The 19322-nt window shown below is 42.9% G+C and overlaps 1 protein-coding gene across 1 annotated transcript; it reads right to left on the reverse strand.

Moving 5' to 3' along the window:
* Nucleotides 1-2545: 2545 nt before the first annotated feature.
* On the reverse strand, nucleotides 2546-3639 carry CBY2 (chibby family member 2). The gene has a single exon (XM_040056385.2). It carries the CDS (start codon nucleotides 3527-3529, stop codon nucleotides 2546-2548), a length of 984 nt encoding a protein of 327 aa, XP_039912319.1. The 5' UTR covers nucleotides 3530-3639.
* Between the last annotated feature and the right edge of the window lie 15683 nt (nucleotides 3640-19322).

A 19322-nucleotide genomic window follows, 5' to 3' on the forward strand; every position in this document is an offset into this window, starting at 1 on the left:
GACGGGCATTTTCCAGTGCAGGAGGGACTGAAAAGAGACTGAGCGAGCTGAGCTACCTCCCACAACAAGGACACTCTCTCTGAATTTACCATCTCTTCAGAAGAGAGAGTGGTTCCATTGTTTAATATTATTCATTTTTCCAGATTTGTGAGTATTTTGCTTGTTAAATAAACACTTTTCTCAAAGCAGACTTATGTCTTCCAAACCAGTGGAGGAAGAAGAAGCCACTTGAATTTACTTTCTAGAGGGCCCCCTTTGGAGGTTTCCTCCCAAATTTGCCCTAAACCAGGACACAACACAAAGCCCTCTGCAAGATTAAGTGCTGGGCAGTCTTTTATGGACATTGTCATCTCACTTGACAGACTTGAGAAAACTTGAAAGAATGAGAAATTCAACTTCTCTGTGAGAGATGCCAAAAAATATACACCAGGTATAGACTTTTTTAAAACCTGGAAGATCAAAGATCCAAAGAAGTGATCAAAATGCAAAGGACTCACAAACCCCAAATTCCTTCCAGAAACATCATTAGCATTCTGAAGAAGTAGTGTGTTTCCCTCAGGATCCTACATGTGTGCATGATATTTAAGCTCTGCCCAAACTAATTCAATTGTATTCACAAAGTAATAATTTCTCCACACAATGGAGAGATCTGAGTCAGCTACTTAATGAAGGCATCTCACAGAAAGCAAAGCCAGGGACTGGGAGACACTCCCGAGCTTGTGCCACTTCACCACTTGATGAAGCATCTCCTCTGCCTGGAGCTGCCAAGTTTCTCACACAGAGAGCTCCAAACCAAATGTCTATGTTGGAGTTAATTGTGTTCGAAGTAATTACAGAGGCAACAGAGAGAAACAAGGGACTCCAGCTGGTGACACAGCCCATTTTAGTCTAATAGGAGCCAGATTAATCACAGCCTGAACTGCCCATTCCCTCCTACAGGATCGAAAGGAAGTCCAGGGAGACTAGCCTAAATCTGGGTGTCCTGTCCTGGATGGACACCTGGCAGTAGAGAGATGACTCCTTCCAAACACCTGGTGGGAAGATGCACTCCCAAGTGTCTTTCTGCCCATGAGAGGGGCATAGCAGGAGTCAGTATTCTACCCACTGGCAAAAGAGAGATTCATTTTTTCTAATGGGGCACAAATTACTTTGTTAAGATATGAACACATGATCAGATATTTCTACTAGTGCTACCCTCCTCTGGACCTCTGCACAGGTTCTTCACAGTCCCGTTTCTCCCTCTTACCAAACATTATGTTCAAACCTGGTGAGGGAGATGGCAAAGACAAAAGCAGCGTGTCTGAAGGCACAGAACACGAACGTGTTTCCCAGCACAGTGCTGAGGTATTTATCTATTCCTAGCTCTGACCCAGTCACTAAGCAGGAGCAACATCCACCTATTAGTGAGCATTGCTCCTCTTCTTCTCACCTGATCTTTACAGATGCAGCCCTACCTGCACCACTGGGAGCCAGCCATTTAACTTCATGCACGAGAGATTTGCCTCAGCATCCCAAAGCCCAAACAGCAGAAGAAAATACCTGTTGTTTTAAGTCTCTGAAGTAAACAGTCATCACTTGTGCTTGGCATGGTGTTGCCTGAGTGAAATACAAGGTGAAAGACAATTCATGCTTTAGGTAATTCGGTGCCAAATCACTTAGAGGCTTTTAAACTAGAGTGAAAACTTGCTTTTGGGGTCCTGTTGCAACAGATAAACCTCACTGTAACCCCTCGTTTGCTTTACAGTGATGTTCTTACAATTGCTGTGAAATAGTCTCCCTGAATCTGTCTTGTCAGATTACTTAAAGGCTCCCATATTCTGCCTGAAAGATTGTGACAAAACACACTCCATCCAGACTGTCCAAGACAGAGGAAATGCACTTCCAGCCAGTCTGGCCACACAACTGAGACTAGACCAGAGTTTCAAACCTGAGCAGATCAAAAGGCTCTCATCTGCTGTGTCAGCAGATCACTGGGGACTGGTTTGTCCATTATAGTGTGAGTAGATGCCCTTCTAAATACTGGCTTAAGCCATGGAACAGCCATCAAAATGCTGCTTTTGGCAACCTACTTTCTTGCTCTGGGGCAGCTAAAAACCTGCTCTATCTGACTATCCAACAATCAAAAGGGACCTCACTGCTCTGTGCAGGAGAAGTCCTACTGCCTCCTCCATTCTCTCCTGTGGCCCCCACCATGATGTCTGCGAGGAGGATCCTCCTTTATTAATCAATGCTTTTTCAGCAGAGACTGTGAGCATGTCCTTGGACTACAAGCTGCCACATTGTAACCAGAGTTGAGATCCTCAAGCAATTACCTTCTGAAAACCTAGGCCTTATTATCAGAAACTTTGAAAAAAAAAAACATAATTCCTGACACTAGGCAAACCCATGACCTACACCATATAAAGGTGAAATCCATCTAAGTAGTGCTAGAAAGTTTCAGAAAGACACTTGTTCCCTAGACGTCTTCAGGCTCTATTGGGATTTTATTATGTTTCCTGAAAAAAGGAGAGAAGAGAACTGAACTAGCAGTTCTTAGCCCCAAGCTTCACATGTCTCCAAGCTGATGCTCAGTTGCCAGCTTCTGCCCTGCTTCTTCATACATTGGGGAAGTGATGGCAATGATCTCCTTTTCCAGCATGTCCATTTGAGCTGTAATGTCTGACACAGTGTTTTTAACAGCATTCAGCTGCAGCTTCAGTTTATTGTAATCTTCTTGGAAGGATCTGTTCACATCATGGAGATTGTGGCAGCATTGTTTCTCCCCAGGAGGATGGTTCATTTTCAGGAAGGTGTGGAGGAGCTCATCTAAGTGCTGGAGAACCTGGAGGATTTCATGCTTTCCCGGCATATTTGGGGCAGACTCCATCTTATTCTGAGTTGGAGTAGTGCTCTTCTTTTTACCTTCATGTTTCTGCTGGGGGACTGGGCCAGGGTTACCCTTTTCCACAGCTGCAATGGTGTCAGTGTTCCTCTGAAGATCTGAGCTGGCATCTTTGCTCTCTTCATGGACCGTGATGGCTTTTTGGTCTTTCCAGGTAACCGGGAGTACTTTATTCTCCTGCTGGAAGTCCTGAAAGATTTTATACTTTTCCTGGACTGCCTGGAGAGCTTTGTTGCCCAGGCTGAACTGAAAGCCCATGTTCCTCTCATGGAAGAGTGGAAGTGGCTTATTTTTTCTCTTGATGCTTTGCTGAATAGCATCTGTGTAAATTACCTGGACAGATTTGTTCTGTGACTGGAGATATTGTAGGGCCTTGTTTTCTTCCCAGAGCATCCTATTTTTGATCCAGAGGATCTGGTTTTCCTGCCAGAGTGCTCTGTTCTCCTCCCAGGTGCTCCACTCATTCTGTGCCTTCTTGCTGAAGAGTTTCTGGTGGGAAGGAAAGGGTGGCTGGCAGTAGATGTCATTCACCCATTTCCCATCAATAGAGACAAATACCTCACCCCTTGGCTTCACCCGAGGGGTGATGCAGTCTGTCTCAGGCTCAATGTGCTGCATGCTCTGGTTCCTCTGATCAAAGGCAGACATGGCCCTTCTTCAGCAAATTGAGGAGGATGGTGGGAAAAGGCTTCTTCCGGGGCTTCTGCAAGAGGCCACTGACCACTGTCAAGGAGTAGCTGACACAGTAGGGCTGGAGAAGCTTGATTATGACTGAAAGAACAGGGAACACAAATGTGTAGATTTACTGCCAAAATTCCAAATCAGAATTGAACTACATTAATGACAGGAACAAGCAAATAAATCAGTTCTCACAGTTAACCGTGTTGCCCCTTTGATGCTGAAAGGTAAGGAATCCACCAGACACCTAGTTGACAGAAGTTGAGAAAATTGGCATTGGTAGATAAAGCAGCACTATGGCAGCACTAAAACCTTTCTTATAAAAACCTGGACTTTCCCTTTATGTCTCTACCTCATTTTTACAGACCTGTGAGGGAGTAAAGCGCAAAAATATTTTCTGCGTCAGAATAGCCTGCTCCCAAATGACCGATGCACAAACACATCAAAAATTGTTATGAGGCTGAAACAAACTTTTCAAAATAAAGCATTTTTAAAGGTTCGTAGAAAAAAATCTGGCTTTGATAGCAGTTTTTCTTGCTAATGCTGAGTAGCCTGTGTTCACGGGATGCCACAAAAATGCAGTGGCAGTTTTGCTTTTTTGATCTTAAAATCCACAATATGCACAGATCATTTGAAACTCCAAACCAAAGCTTTGGGACATCAGGACAGAGACAGCTTTGTTGCTCTTTGTGTGGTTTTTTGACAAGCTCCCATCACCATGGTCCAAAAACTGTCACAAGCCATAGATAATTCTCCATCTTTCATTCTCATTTCTCTTGTCACTCTTCCTCTTTATATCCTTTGATAGGTCTGTTATTTTTCTTGCTTTCTAGCCCTGCAATAGTGATTGCTTATCTTTTTCCTGCAGTCCATCTGCCTCTTTTTCACATCATCAGAAAACTCATCTCTAAAATCCATACTGCAGGGCCAAACCTCTAATGCTTCTCATTTCAGACACAGAAACCTCAGACTTATCTGTTGAACACTCTCCCCTCCTCTCCTCTACCCAAAATATTGCAGCTTAAATCACCTTCTAACCATGAGTGAACTGGGGCAAATGAAGGATTTCAGTCTTTCACATGGAAAAAAAAAAGACCAGCCAGGCAATCAAAAATTATTGTTTTGTGCCAAAGAAAATCTTGTTTTCTGCAGCTTAAACCAAAATTAAATTAATGTGATTTTCATGATAAAGCTCTTGGATCTGAGGTTGAACTATTTTTTATAATCAAATTGTTGGAATTTTCAGGATTTCTGCTCAGAGTTTTGAACAGCAGAAATGTGCCTTTTACTAGTTAAAAAAAAAAAAAAAGTTACTTGTCAAATTTCACCCAGGTGTATTCCTCTCCCCCTGCTGAGGTCTCCCTGCTTCCCTGCTGTCCCTTGGAAAGCCCAGTTCTGCCTTTCTGTCTGTGAGGAGAGTTTTGCCTTCACGAATCTTGTCCTCATATCTCTACCCCAAGCATTAAGCAGAGGGTGACCACCACGCACAAGCCCCTCATAGCCTCCAGCTCCACCATCACACTATGCATCCCCTGTCCTATTGCTGCCTTTTCAAAACCAGTTACTCTCCCTTTTTCCCTGTCATTTCCACCAAACATCACTGCAAGTCCAAATATCACTCCTCCAAGTTACTCCTGAGAGCCAGCCTCCGTAGATGGATCCTGCACGCCCTTCCCAAGCTTGTCCAAACATTCATAAAATTACTGCTTCATTTAAAATCCAAAATTCCTTAATTTAGAAGAGGGCTATTGCAATATAGGTCTGATTTCAATAATATTAGATTTTATATAACCTGTTTACTGTCCAAATTTCAGGGCTGCCTTCCATGTAATCTGCTGCTTTATCTCATGTCAGACTTGTGTTTTCATAATATCATTCTTCTGCTAAAAAGGTACTGCCCCAAAACTCTGTTTTGGACATTTTCCACTTACACTACGTCCAGAGCCGTGCATTGCTCCCTCCTTTACACCCTTCCCCCTGCAGCCTTTCCAACACATCCCATTCCACTGGGGTGCCCAGTCCCATTTTTCCCCCAAAAGCCCCAAAATGGGGGCATAGTGGGGTGTGAAGGGGCAGAGGGCAAATCAGCCACGGAGGGAACAGACCCCTAATTATCCAGGGAAGATGCAGAACACATCCAGCATCAGAAGCCCAGACCCACATGCCTGTCATGGACAACCAGCTACAGTTCCTAAAGTCACTTACAAGCAAAGTGTTTAGATTGCACATTTTCACCATAAACAGAAGTGTACGATTGCACATTTTCACCATAAACAAAGTGTACAAAGTATGACTTTGAAGGACATTATCTCAGGGACAATTAAACTTGACAGCGGCTCTGTCAGCTCTTTTGCACTGCCAGGGAGACAACGACCCAAGCTTTAGAGAGATATTTCAAGTTTTCAACACCTCCCACGCAATTTTTTCCCCCATCTCTGAATACTCCCATGAAATGCTGGGTGGATGGGCAAGGCAGCCAGCAGCGGGGAAGCCACGCCAGGTGAAGGCAGGCTGGGCTGCTCGGGAGCACAGCATCACATCACACACCCAGCACATGCTCACCTTCCCAGCGGGGCCAGCGGTGTTCCCTCTCTGCATGCTCTCACTTCTGCGCTCCTTCCCCTCTGTCCTCACCAGAATGGCTTTGACTTTTCCCAGCACTGCTCCTCTGGGTTATTTCTCATGGAAATGACCTTTCTGCTAGCTCGGCTCCCATGCCCTTTCCTGAACCCGGGCTTCCCGGTCTCCCTTTGATGCTCATAACTGAGAACAGTTTGGACGGATTCTTTCTCCATCACACCCTCTTAAAACAAATTTTGTTTTTATTCTGAATTTCCAAATTCTGTTTGTTGCTGAACTGATACTGATAACGTCCAAAAATCACTTCCTTGTATGCACTGTGAGGGTTAAAGTTATTTTATGAGGATAACATGAAGTTCTTCTTTGACTATAAGTTTAAGAGCAGACTATAGCTCAACCTTTTTAAAAAGAAAATAGAAAATAGAAGGCATTCACGTATTGCAGGTTTAGATATTATTTGTAGCAGCCATTTCCACTTCCACATCCTTACATTTCTAATGAAGTCTTTCTTATTTGCTACATATTTCAGAAGTAGATTTTTTTTCTAATCGGGGTTCTTGAATAATAAATACAGCATTTAATTTCTTTTCCAGTGAAAATTACCAAATTGACATCAGCCTCAAGGTGACTGCTATTGCTTTAGGAACTTGGAGGTACAGTTCAGCTTTGGTGTTACATGAAAATTATAAACTGAGGTACAAAATCCTTCTCTGTAATTGCTCCGCTGCTTATGTTTAATCTTAGACAACAAAAAGACCTCACAGGTTACTATGGCAACTCCCCAGGGAGCATCCTTCTTTATTGGAGCTCCAGGATCCTCTACAGGAAACCAGAAAAATGCCCTCAAAAGAGAAGATTTTGTCATGGGCTGCTTGTGGTTAGTCTGCCTTCAGATGGGAATTTAAGGGTGTTACTCAGTGCAGGCATTTTTCAGGAGAGGTGACTGAAATGTCCAGTCTGAACTTCAGCAGAACTGGGGCTGTGGACTCTGGAAGTGACCTCAGATGAACATTTTAAGGTCTAAGAGCTGACTAGAAACTGAATTAATAGAGAGAAGTGCAGCACAGGACTGATCAGCAAGCAAAGCCTGCTTAATCCAGAACCATGGAGAACTAACGCTTTGCTTTTCTTATGCAGTGTTTTCCTCAAAGTTTTGTTAAGTTCTTCTGCCAAGTCATTTTTTTTTCTGAAAATTTTGAATTCAAATGCCAATACATTTGGATCAAATTTACTGAGTATCATCAGATGTGTTTATGCATACATCAGAATTGTAAATGCTGCAAGAGCTCACAGCAGAATTTTCAATAGCAGCTACACTGATTTCTGAGCTGGACTCTCAAAAGGACTGAGGTGTCATTCACAAGATTACAAAGGCAGAAATAATTCTGAGTGTGTTCCACTCCCTGCCAAGAGACAAGTAACCCCTGCTCTGTAGGAAGGGTTTGCACTATCTTGCCAGCTAAGTGTTTTGTCCATGGCTTCAGACCACTCAATTTCTCAAGAAATATTTCATTATACAAAGAATTAAATATTAATTGGAACCAAGGGTTTTCCCCATCCTACACTTTATACCAGGCTGCGCAGCTGCCTTTGCTGTCCTTCTTCTTGGAGATTGTCTGGTTCTAGAAAGGATCCAGTGGGAAAGAGTGTGTGATTCCAGACACACTCATATAATATTCTCCATGCTGGGGTGTAAGAGGTCACCATCCAGTGACGGGTTGAAAGCTGGGGAAAAGAGCAAGGTATGAACTGCTGCTATGAAAGTTTTGCAAGAAGGATCCTGAAGACCCCACACCAGCCTCCTTTCTATCAGACAGTGGCATGTACCTGCGGTAAATGTCAGCCCTTTCCATCCTTTGCTTTTGGGATAGAAGATCTGGTAAAATGTCTGAAGTCAAAAAAATCAGTGTGGGGTTTTTTTATTAAAAAACATGCTATATTCCCAAATCTTTATTTGATAACACCAAAAGTGTCTGCTGCCACCTTTTACCACGCCAAACATATCTGTGCTTTTGAAATGCCAGCCTCTGCTTGTGTCTGTGCAGGCTGGTCTCGCCACACACTCATCCACTCTTCTCCAGGACATTAGCCTGGATGTGAATCCCACCTCGTCACTAAAAGGACTTTTGCATATCTGAGTGCTCTTGAATCATCTCCTGACCTCAGTAACTGGTTAGGGAGTACAAATCATGTTTTCTCACTTTCTGAGGCAGTGCAGTGTCTGGAGAGAGGTGCTGTTATCTCAGCATTGTATTCTGCCCAGGAAGAGACGGTCAGCAGTGTGAAAATCAGTAATGAAAAACTCCAGATCAGGTTTTTTCAGGCAGATAAATGGCTTGAGTGACACCCTTATGTCATCATCTATTTGGACTAATTGTCCTTCGAAGGACACTATCACAGTGCTGCTGCCAATGAGTCTCAGTGTAACCCTCACAACATACAATGTTGTGCAAATCGCCATCCCTGCATTCTCCTGTCAGCACTGGGTCAGCTGAGCGCTGAAATGAAAGGTGGAAATATCAGCCTTCATACCTTCCCTCTGATGCTAATTTTATTTTAGACATTGGGTAAGTCATCATTTCCTCAGCTTCTCAATGAGTTTGGGATGCTGACGTTCTGATGCAAGCTGTCAAGAGAATTTTGTTCTTCCTTATAACGTGCCTTGAACTATGACAGCAAAGGAGCCCTACATGCCTCTCTTATTTATGCCCCTGATTGTAATACACACATGGTTTACAGGGTGAAGCAAAATGTTTAACTACTGCTAGTGAGTGACATCTTACAGACATGTCAGGCTTTGTGATGTTCTACCTTAGACCTCATTCTCACTTTGCTTGCTTTGTACTTTAGCTATGAAAATTTAAAAACAAAATCATCTAAACCCATGTGCAGTCTCTTGGTTAACTCTAAGCCATTTCCTGTCAATGCTGTTCCTGCATGTTGTACCTCTGTGAGCCTTGCCAACAAAAGCCAGCCCAGTTACCATGTCACTCTCCTAGTTCTCTCTGAACAGATCAAAATTCACAGAGCACTCCATGCTGCTGGAACAGCCCATGGCTCACTGTTGAATAAACACTAGAAGAAATGATCAGTGGTGCACTTGTTCCTGTCCTGAGGGCAGAGGGGCAGAGCTGGCATTGCTCCTGGAGAAGCTCTCTGGCCCTTCTGTACATAGGGACAGTTTGGAAAGGTACGGTCACCTCAGCGTGCCACGTGTGAGCGTGGGGTGGGGCATCCCACATGGGCTCCCTGGGACACCCTGAGAGGCAGGTCTGCCAGCAGGCTGAGCGGGACATGCTTTCCCTGATCTCTGATATCCACAAACCCCAAACAGCAATAGGCACCAGTGCCCAGCAAACAGACTTGAGCCCGCTGTGGCTTGTCAGCCAAGTGATGCTTCAGCCCTCCCCAGTGTTCTGATTAGGTCTCTGCTGACTGCACTTGAGCTCTGAGGTCCTGCAAACAGGTGCAGTGTTTGGGAGCTGGGGGTGTTTCAGCTCGTTCTGAGCATAGAGCAGCTCTTCTTGTGACAAGTCTCTCTGGGTGAGAGGAAAAGTCAGTGGCTCCATTCCTGATTGACAGGGAGAAAATTAAGGCTTCAGGCTTATTAAACAATGTCTAATAGTGATTTATGGGTTCCTGTACATTTTAATCTAACAAAAAAAAATTTAAATCATCTAATTAGCTAAATGTGTAATCCTGTATATTAATTGTCTATTAGCCACTTCTTAATTATAATGGAATGCTTATCAAATAACATGTGATGGCCACGTAGCTCCAATTTAAGTCATTATCTGACTAGCTCCTACTTTAATAAGGATCTGTTTAACAGGAGTCTAACCATTTCATTTTATTTTAAAACCTCTACAGAAGAGAAAGCAATCACCTTAAAAAACAGTATTCCATTAGGACATTCTAGAGCATTTACTGTAAACAACACTACATGAAGAATCACAAAACCAATGTAAAAAATCCGAGGAACTATCAAGGAACCTGGACATCCAGATCTTGTACTTAAGTTTGTCCAGGAGCTCCTTGTTCAGGCACACAGACCTTCCAGCATATTTGCCTGACTTCCTCTTTGTTGGGATGCATCACTCGTGAGCTTGGAGGAGGGGATCCCTGATTATTAACCAGCTTTTCTGGGTCCATCATCCTTCCAGGGTATTCTACCAAGCAGATCCCTGAAGAGATGAAAGTCTGTTTTCTCAAAGGCCAGACAAGTTTGTTGTGTGCTCTCCTCAATGTCCTGAGTGTTCTAACTCCATAATTTTGTGGTCACTGTGGCCAAGGCTGCCCTTGAGCTTCACACTTCTCACCAGATGCTCTTGTTGGTGGAAACAAGGTCCGACATTAACACCTCTCCTCACTGGCTCCTCTTTCACTTGGAGAAGGAGGTTATTGTCAGTGCATTCCTGGAATGTCCTGGATAGTTTATGTCCTGCTGTGTTGTTCTCTCAGGAGATATCAGGGTGGTTGAAGTTCCCTATAAGGACCAGGGCTTGTGAATATGAGATCACTCCTACCTGTCTGTAGAGGAACTAACCCACTTCCTGGTCAGGCAGCCTGAAGCAGACCCCTACTGTAATGTCACTTGTCCCTGCTCTTCCTTTAATCCAGACCCATAAGCTCCAAGTCGGCACCTGATCCATCCCCAGGCAGAGCTCCATGCTGGTCATTAACACGGAGGGTGACACTTCCTCCTCATCTTCACACCCTGTCCTTCTAAAGAGCCTGTATCCCTTCATTCCAACTTTCCAGTCACAGAACCCACCCATCACAGCCCTGCAGGCATGCACAGCTCTCTAATTTCTCTGGTTTATTCCCCACTCTGCTTGCATTAGATGGGAACATTTAAGCTGGCCCCCCCATTAAGCTGACTTACTGTCTGGAGTGGTTGGAATCACACTGTGCTGCCCTTCAGGTGCTCTGCTGCTGACCTGTGACCTCTCTCCAATCTCTGAGCATCTCTGGCTGGCTCTGGCATCACACTGGTAGGAGTGGGATGGATTGAGGTTTCCCTCCCCTGGCAACATTAGTTTAAAGCCCTCTTCACCGGCCTGGCAAGTCTATGGGCAAAGACACTCTTCCCCTTCTCTGGCAGATGAGCCCCATCAACTCCCAGGAGATCAGGTTTCTCAAAGAGAGTCCCATGATCTAAGTAGCTGAACCTCTGGCTGTGGCACCAGTGCTGCAAGCATCCTAAGATTTTATATGGACTCTTCTCCCTCTGCCCTTTCCGATTACTTATGAGTCATCTTCCACGAAATTTTGAAATAGCTTACTCAGAGTTATTCCCATGTTCTAATGGGCAAACACTGCTGAGTACATCTCAGTCCTTACAGGTGTGCAAGATTTGTTCTCCCTTTTTTTTTAATGTATCACTAGATCTGCAGGAGCAGACTTCTAACAAGGCACAGGACCCATCTGGTAATCTTATTAAAAATCAGATTTGGCTTTCAGAATTAATCTTTACCCAGTGAGCATCTCAAATGGCAGTGCTTTCACCAGGTTTTTTGCAAAGAGCTCTGCACTCAGCTCCCAGGACTATCCTTCCACAGCATTTTTGTCTGCTACAGCGGCACACAGGTTCTTACTGGAGCTGATGGGCTTATGCAAAGCAAGCATCTTATGAAAGATATAAATATCTTGAAGGATGTCTGAAGCTTAGTGCTAGACAGTGTAATTTTGCCCAACTAGAAATGTGAAAAGCACATTAAAAAAAAAAAAAAAAAAAAAAGATAATATAGGCTCATAACTAAACTTAAATGTGGAGTGGTACTGAAACGAGATCATTTCAATCTCTGTGGAGCACTGGTTTACCTTTTCTAGCACATATCATGCTTTGATGGGCCATGGCACACTTTGCTTAGAGGAACACACTTTTAACATCTGCTCATCCCAGGGTTTAAATTGGTGCCAGAGTGCTCTTTTAATGGTATGCCAGAAGAAGAGAGGTTTCAGCAATGAAATAAGAGAATAAACAGTTAGAACCCAGGTCCTATTGTTAAGCGCACCTAGGAACAATTAAACAGACAAATTTAGAAATGTTATGTAACCGTTAGGAATGATTTTATGCCAGAAAAGCAGCTCCTTTCACCCATATCTCTCAACTTTAAACCTGCAAAATCAGTCCAGAGGTGAATGGAAGTTACAAAAGTTACCTGGTTTTCCAAGATTGCCTGCAAACCTCTGTGCAAATTTAGGGCCACTGTCTGTTCAAGTGCTCTGCAAGGGCACTCAAAAAATAGCTGGAACCAGAACACACATCCACCCAGAGAAATGCAATGAGAAAGAAATAGGTTAACCTGTCTTCATATGTGTCCAGAGGATATCATTAACATTAATGTAGGCATAAAGCAGCACCTGCTGGCTCAACACAGCTCATCTTTGCCTACTACGAATTAACTCTTCAAAAAATAATAGAGAACAGTTTTTGCCCTTCTGCCCCAAGCACAATAACTTGTTTCCTGTTAAGCGTTATTAATTATAATGTCCCTGCTGCTTTGCCTCACTGAAATGAACAGTCCCATTAGTGACATAAGCTTCATAGCAAGGTGTATCTCAGCAGGAGCAAGTGCAGAGTTATTGGGCTTTAAAAGTATTACACTGCTTTTTATTACTATTGTTGTTCCTTACTTGTTATAGAGATTTCACTCTTAACCATCCAGAAGGAAAAAGCCCCCAAAAATTTCAGTCAAAGCACAGATCCCACCTAGGTAAATGCATGAATACCATAAAGATGTTCATATTATGGTAACATCAATAATTCAGTGAGCAAAGTCCAAGAAAAAAGCTGAGGTGTGGCAAGTCGTGTGATGAGATGGGCAGAGACACTCCCCCAGTAAAGCTGTAACCATGCTCTGAATTACTAGATGTGAACTGCAGCCAGACTGCTGATGGGAAGAGCGAAGGTGAAGGTGACCCTTCCTCTGTGGCCAGGTGTAAGGTGCTGTGACCATGCCTCTGCACATCAGCTGGGTGCTACCAGCCTTCACAGGCCCTCGGCTCTCCTCCAAGGTCCTTCTAGGACCAGCTCTTCCCCAGTGCACTCAAGCAATGCAGGCACCCCCTGTGCAAGGTTTCTGACGTGGTGTCCTGTGAGGTCACCTACACATACATAAGCTTTGTATCTCTGATTTACAGTGTGAAGGTCACTGTCTCTTCTGCAGGGTGTCTCTTACAGCATATTTCATGTTCTGTGGCTGAGCTGCCAGCCCTGTCTGAGCAGAGCACTCCTGGTCTGAGCAGAGTTGGCTGTACAAGAAGCAAAGCTAAGCCTGTTCTGCTTAGGGAAAGGACAGCTCTTCCCTTTCCCCCTGCATGCAGGGGTGAGGTGGCAGATACACGCGATGCCCATTAAAATATTTTGCATGGTATTTAACCTGAGCATTTTGGCAGAAACCATAATCCATCTGAGCTGTCTGTACAACATAAACATACAGTATATGGCCGCCAGACCATTAACTGCAGCGCTGTTTTGCATAACACAAACACTGATGTTACACATCGTGCACATGTTACCCTTCCTGTCTTACCAAAGTCACTTTCTGCATAGACAGGATGTCAGGAATTTGATTTACTGGCTTTGCTTGTCAGTGCATTTCAGGTGATCACAGATCAGATACCGCTGTGGAATGGATGAACACCAAGGACACTGGTTCCTGAATTTATAATAGAAAGACAGCAAAGTGCAACTAATTTCTGCCTAAAGCTAACTTGCCATTAGTAGCTTGTAGAAAGCTGCACAATTGATCCTCTAAAAGTGTGCCTGGTTGTATATTTATTCACAAATTTGAACTGCACAGATAAGTGCAGTTGTTCTGGCCGCTGGATCTCTGTCAGCCCTCCTTTCATGAGACAGCAAAGTTTTTCCAGAGCCATGAAATTCTTTGTATTATTTGCTGCTGGGATTGTCACATCTTCAGGATCTAACAAGGTACCTGGAGACCATCCTTCTATTTCTAGCAAAGACTTCTACCTGACACTAATAAGAGGACAGCATCTCAACACCACTTTTTGAGGCAGAAAGGGGCACTCCAGTGACCTGGGAAGCCTCATCTGAAATGACTAAACTGTAGCCTGCCATCGTCTTTCAGACAAGGTACATGCCGTCAGCTCATATCTCCCTCACCTTCCACCTCAATGCTGATGAATTTCTCCAAGTCTCATCCCAAGAATTGCTGAATGACAGAAAAAGAGATATATCTGTGACTCACAGGCCAGTTTTTGCAGTGCATCTTTATCTGCTTTGCCTGATTGATCAAAGATACCATTATCTGCTGTACTCTGCAATCTCATTGACTAGGTTCAGCCTTGCTAACTTCCAGCCTTCAACGCTCATAAAGCTTGCAAAAAATAAAGCTTAAAAAAAAAAAAAAAAAAAAAAAGGGGCTTTCTTTTTTTACTGGAAGTCTAGATCTTTCTAGAGGTCAAATTTCCTTCCCACCCCTCAGAGAAATGACTTTCTTTCTGGTGATAGTGGATGATCTCTTGCAAATAATGAGACATCTGCCTGACTATTTGTCTTTGTTTTTTCCTTCTCTTTGCATCAGCTCCACCCCACCAAAGACAGAGCCCTTAGAAACCATAGCCAGCCACCTCCGTTTATATCTACACATAGCCCCCATATTACCTCCTTTGGAGAAAACCCAGGCAGTACTGTTTAAAGGCAAAAATTCAGATGCAATAAACACACTTGAACAAACAAGATCAGACATTGCTTGCCTCATTGTTGAAACCCATCATCCTTGATGCACAGCTGCCATCGACACACATCCATACCTGGGTGATGGCAAGGGATGAGCTGCAGATCTCCTGGGAGAAAACTAAAGAAACTGCTAAAGAAACTGCTTCTCAGATTTAGGTAAATGGCAATGTCAAGTGAAACTATTATTGTTCTGTGGAATGCCTGTGTTCTTCCTGAGGAAAACACAGAATGGAAGCACAGGCATTCGCAGAAATCTGAAACAGCATTCCTTCCATATTATGCATATGGAATATCAATACCTGTGAAGTGATAGCTCGCAACCTTTTTTTTTCCCCAAACAAGAGAATCCCTGCAAAACTTCCTAAGTAAAGAAAAGCAGGGATGGTTAACAAAAGAACTAAAATATGGTTGGAAGAAGAAGTTTATTAAAAAGATAATTCTTTTAAATGCCTTGTCATTTGCAAATACATTTAAAATAAATGATAGAGATAGCAGCTCTTCCTTATACTGACATCTTTTGTACTGTGTCTGAGAAATCAGGGGTACAAGTTCACATACATGTCACAGTACAAAGTGCTTGTGGTAATCATTTTCATAGGGAAAAATAAGCACTTGAAGGATCATATATTTTATGTCACAAATTCAGTTAATGCACACATCAATCAGATTGTCAAAGCTGTTTACAGCCCATGACTGGATATTTCCAGCTTTTGACATATTATATCAAAGAGAACCAGAATCCTTGAAACATAATTTTATAGCTCTCTCTTTCTCTCTCTGCTCACAGCTCTCTTCCCCTACTCAATTTTTCTGGTAAACTCCTTATATAATTTGTAGCTGCTTCTGAATTCCACAGTCACCAGCTTATTAGCAACATCAAGATCACATTGCTTGTCTTCCAAGAGCCTGCCCTGGGTTTCCCCCAAAACTTACAAGGACTAAGCTTCACAGTATTTAGGTAGCATCCTTCTAAATCAAATTGCTCTGGTATTACTTAATGCATTTGCACATCACTATCTAGTTTCTTCCATGAAATTTCAAAAATGTACTGTTATTCTTTTTTCCCCATGGTCTATTTTTTTTTTTTTTTTTAAACTTTTGTTGTTAATGACTTTATGTCTGGCTGCTGATTACAAGCTGTGTCTCCTCTGGGGTTTGTTCAAAGATTAGAACTAGTCTAAGATATATTAGTCCCAAAAGAGGGTATGAGAAGGAAGAAGGGTTGGAGGATCTATGTTTTTTCCTGTGAAAATTTAGGACCCTGGAATTAGAAATTGCCCTTTCTTCTATATTTTTCCCCCAGATGAAAATCATGAAGAAATACCAAGTTTTCTGTCCACGTATACCACATGTAAGAAACCAGGGATTTTGGAGTCCAGTATTTCAAGCCATGAGGATGCAACATTAACTAACTTAGTCAGTGCCAGCACAGAAATTTCTAGCAACATGCACTGGAAAAATAAAAGCTCATATGTGCTTTACATCACCACAAAATGAGATCAGCTCCACCTGATGAGCTATCCTTAAGAGCTAGACACTGGACTTGAAAACCAGCCCATGAAAAATGAAGAGGTGTGCTTTATTCAAAGGACCAAATATCTCACAAAACTGGGCAAGGGGAAGGGATGAAAATGAAGGAGGGGAGAGGAGTCAGAAACAGTCTAAAACAACCTGCAGTCAACAGCAGCATAAAAACAACCAAACAGTACTACTCCAAGAACTTGATCATAAAATTTAATGGCTTGTTAGCTATAGGAAGCCTTCAGCAACAGAGTAAGAAGTGCTTGTTTTCCACCACTTCACATCTTTACTGTTGAAGGCTTTCCTTTCTCTCTGGCTCTCTCCCCATTTTAATCTGTACAATATATCTGGTTTGAGTGTGACTATAAAGCAGACGCTTAGCAGGGACAGTGGCGTGTGCCAACTGGAAACAGCTCCACTCCCATCCTTTCCCAAGGTCGTTCCCCACCAGCCACACCAAAAGACAAGAAGCCTGTAGTGCTGTGATCAGCCAAGAACGTGCTCCAAGGGTAGCAAAGAGACAGCATTCCCCAGTAGCTTGCTGCGCTGTTCTTGCATACAGCAGGATTTCAAGCCTTTGAGGTGTTGTCAAACATTGTGTTCCTCCAAGACATTTATTAAACGCTAGATTATGGAGCATCCTGAAAGGTTTGCATGCAGGACGTTGTGAGACTGACTGACAGACTGATGGGATAAAGATGTCAGGAGAACATTCAAAATTTTTTTCTGGCAAAAGGAAAAAAAAAGAAGTGGAAAGCCTTCCAAATCTTGCTGCAAATAGGCTTTCCCACTGATTTAATGGGGAAAATAAATGTGCAGATTCTGAGACCCTACTTTGAATCACATTAGTGATTTGAGGCACTTCATCATTCTCTATATCATATGAACTGCAGACTTTTGATTTCCCAGACTCCACTAATAACAAGCCCTATAATTAGGTATCTGCCCCTTGCAATCAGCACTACAGCTTTTTGTTCATAGGAAGAAAAATTGTAGGGTGGGAGAACCACTCAAGAGCATAGGAAAGATGTCATTGGTGTAGTGTGGCTGGCTAATGGCTTCAAAAATGTTATTAGGTATGTAGCATGCTAATAAAAATGTTCTTGCTCATTTGTCTGTCTGATTGAACTCACACAAGTTTTGGGTGTGAGCTCATTTTCTCAGACTCCAGTAGTTAAGTAACAGATTTCTTCTGATTTCCTCCTCCCCTGTACCCATGGGCCATTTGCCTGGATGACTGGCCACAGACAGTTCCTGCTCATTAGGCAAGATTTGCTTTTGAAGTTTGATACAGCAAGATGATGTAGAAAGCCATGATGGAGAGATGTTACCTGGGGATTTATCCTCCTGTTTAACTGTTTTTTATTTTGCCCATGCAGTTTGCTGGTTTCTGGTCTTACTTGAAAAGAACAGCCCAAGCATGTCAGCAGGAGAAAATCAGACTGTTACTTGACTACCTTGAAAAGCTTTGAGAGGCAGCAGCAAGAAGACTTCAGTGTAAAACCTTGGCTGTTGAAGTCACAACAACATCAAATGCTTGGGGGATTTTACATCCAAAGTTGGAGACATTTTGCTAGTCTTATCACAGCCATTAGGAGCAAAAGAGTGAAAATTAATCTGATTACACTGCCTACAGTAAAGCAAAAGTCTGCTGCTCAGTGCAATGCACTGTTGAGATCACAGCAACTCCACAAGCCATTCTGGTGGTGTTCCTCTGGACCCCATTTTATGTCTGGAGAAGAAAATTTCCCCACCAAGTTGTCTCCGACTACATTTTAAAAATTAATTTAATGCCAGTTCATCCCATTCTTTACTCCAGGAAAACTGCCTTTGGAGAAAGGAACGACAGCTCTCAGACATAAATTTCTGCCCAGTTCTTGCCCGAGAGTCTCTAAATCTCTGAGGTTTCCAAAGCGAGGAGGGTTATTTTCAGGGACACACATATTAAAATTAATGCTAAATCCAAAGGACCACATGCTGCGGGGCTTGATTGGATTTGGACAAAGAATGTCGCTTTCTGAAGTCAGCCTGCATGTAGATCATTTTTTTTCGCCACCTAATCATGATTGTGAGAACGTAAATCATGCGAATTACAATGAGCAGAGTTGATGAATGCGCACCACAGGAACTCCAACTCCAGTCTCCTTCGAGGTCACCACTGGAGAAAGTCCCTTCCCTAGGGCTTGATTTCTACTGCCTGGCACATTCCCTCCTTAGCCACAGTCTGGAGGGAGATGAGAAGTATACCACCTTTGCTTCTGTTTTGTCTATAATCTCCCTCCTTTTAACGGGACAGAGAAGCTGAGTAAGTGCCTGTAAAGGCTGCCTGTATTTTTTCTGCATTCACTTACAACCAGGTTCTTAATAATTGGATATAAAGTGAAACTCCTCAGGAGCACAAGAGTGAAGTCTGCAAGTGCACAGGAATTCAGTCCTCTCAATATTTATGTTTAGCATTGAATACTTCATGCAAAAACAATGACTTTGACTCCCAAGGCCTTCCCTCTCTTATCTCAAAAATTGTTCATACACAGGCTGCAGAATCCCTATGCAAATATAAAAAGGGGATTAAGTTGTACGAGTAGTAAATCCTGTTTTTACACTAAATAAGCAAGAGTTAACAGAGGGCCTTTGGATTAAAAATAGGTCCCTGTTTGCTGAGCAGACTAAAGTATTCTTACCTCTGGCTTCCCTGCCATGCAGGAATTGACTTTTTCCTGGCGAGAAATTAAAATGAATTATAAAATCTATAGTGTATTAGAGGTGTGTTCTGCAAAATAAATGATTTTGATTTAAGTAATGGTATATTAGGGAACATACCCTGCCTCCACAAAACCACTCCTCGTTTTGCAATGGGAAATGCCCATGTGTGACAGGACCATTGCATAAGAAACTTCCATGCCCTTAAGGAAATACTGGGAACACAAGATGAAAGTTGACATCACAACTCTC

This window comes from Hirundo rustica, chromosome 2 (genome assembly GCF_015227805.2).
Source record: "Hirundo rustica isolate bHirRus1 chromosome 2, bHirRus1.pri.v3, whole genome shotgun sequence".
Lineage (NCBI taxonomy): Eukaryota > Metazoa > Chordata > Aves > Passeriformes > Hirundinidae > Hirundo > Hirundo rustica.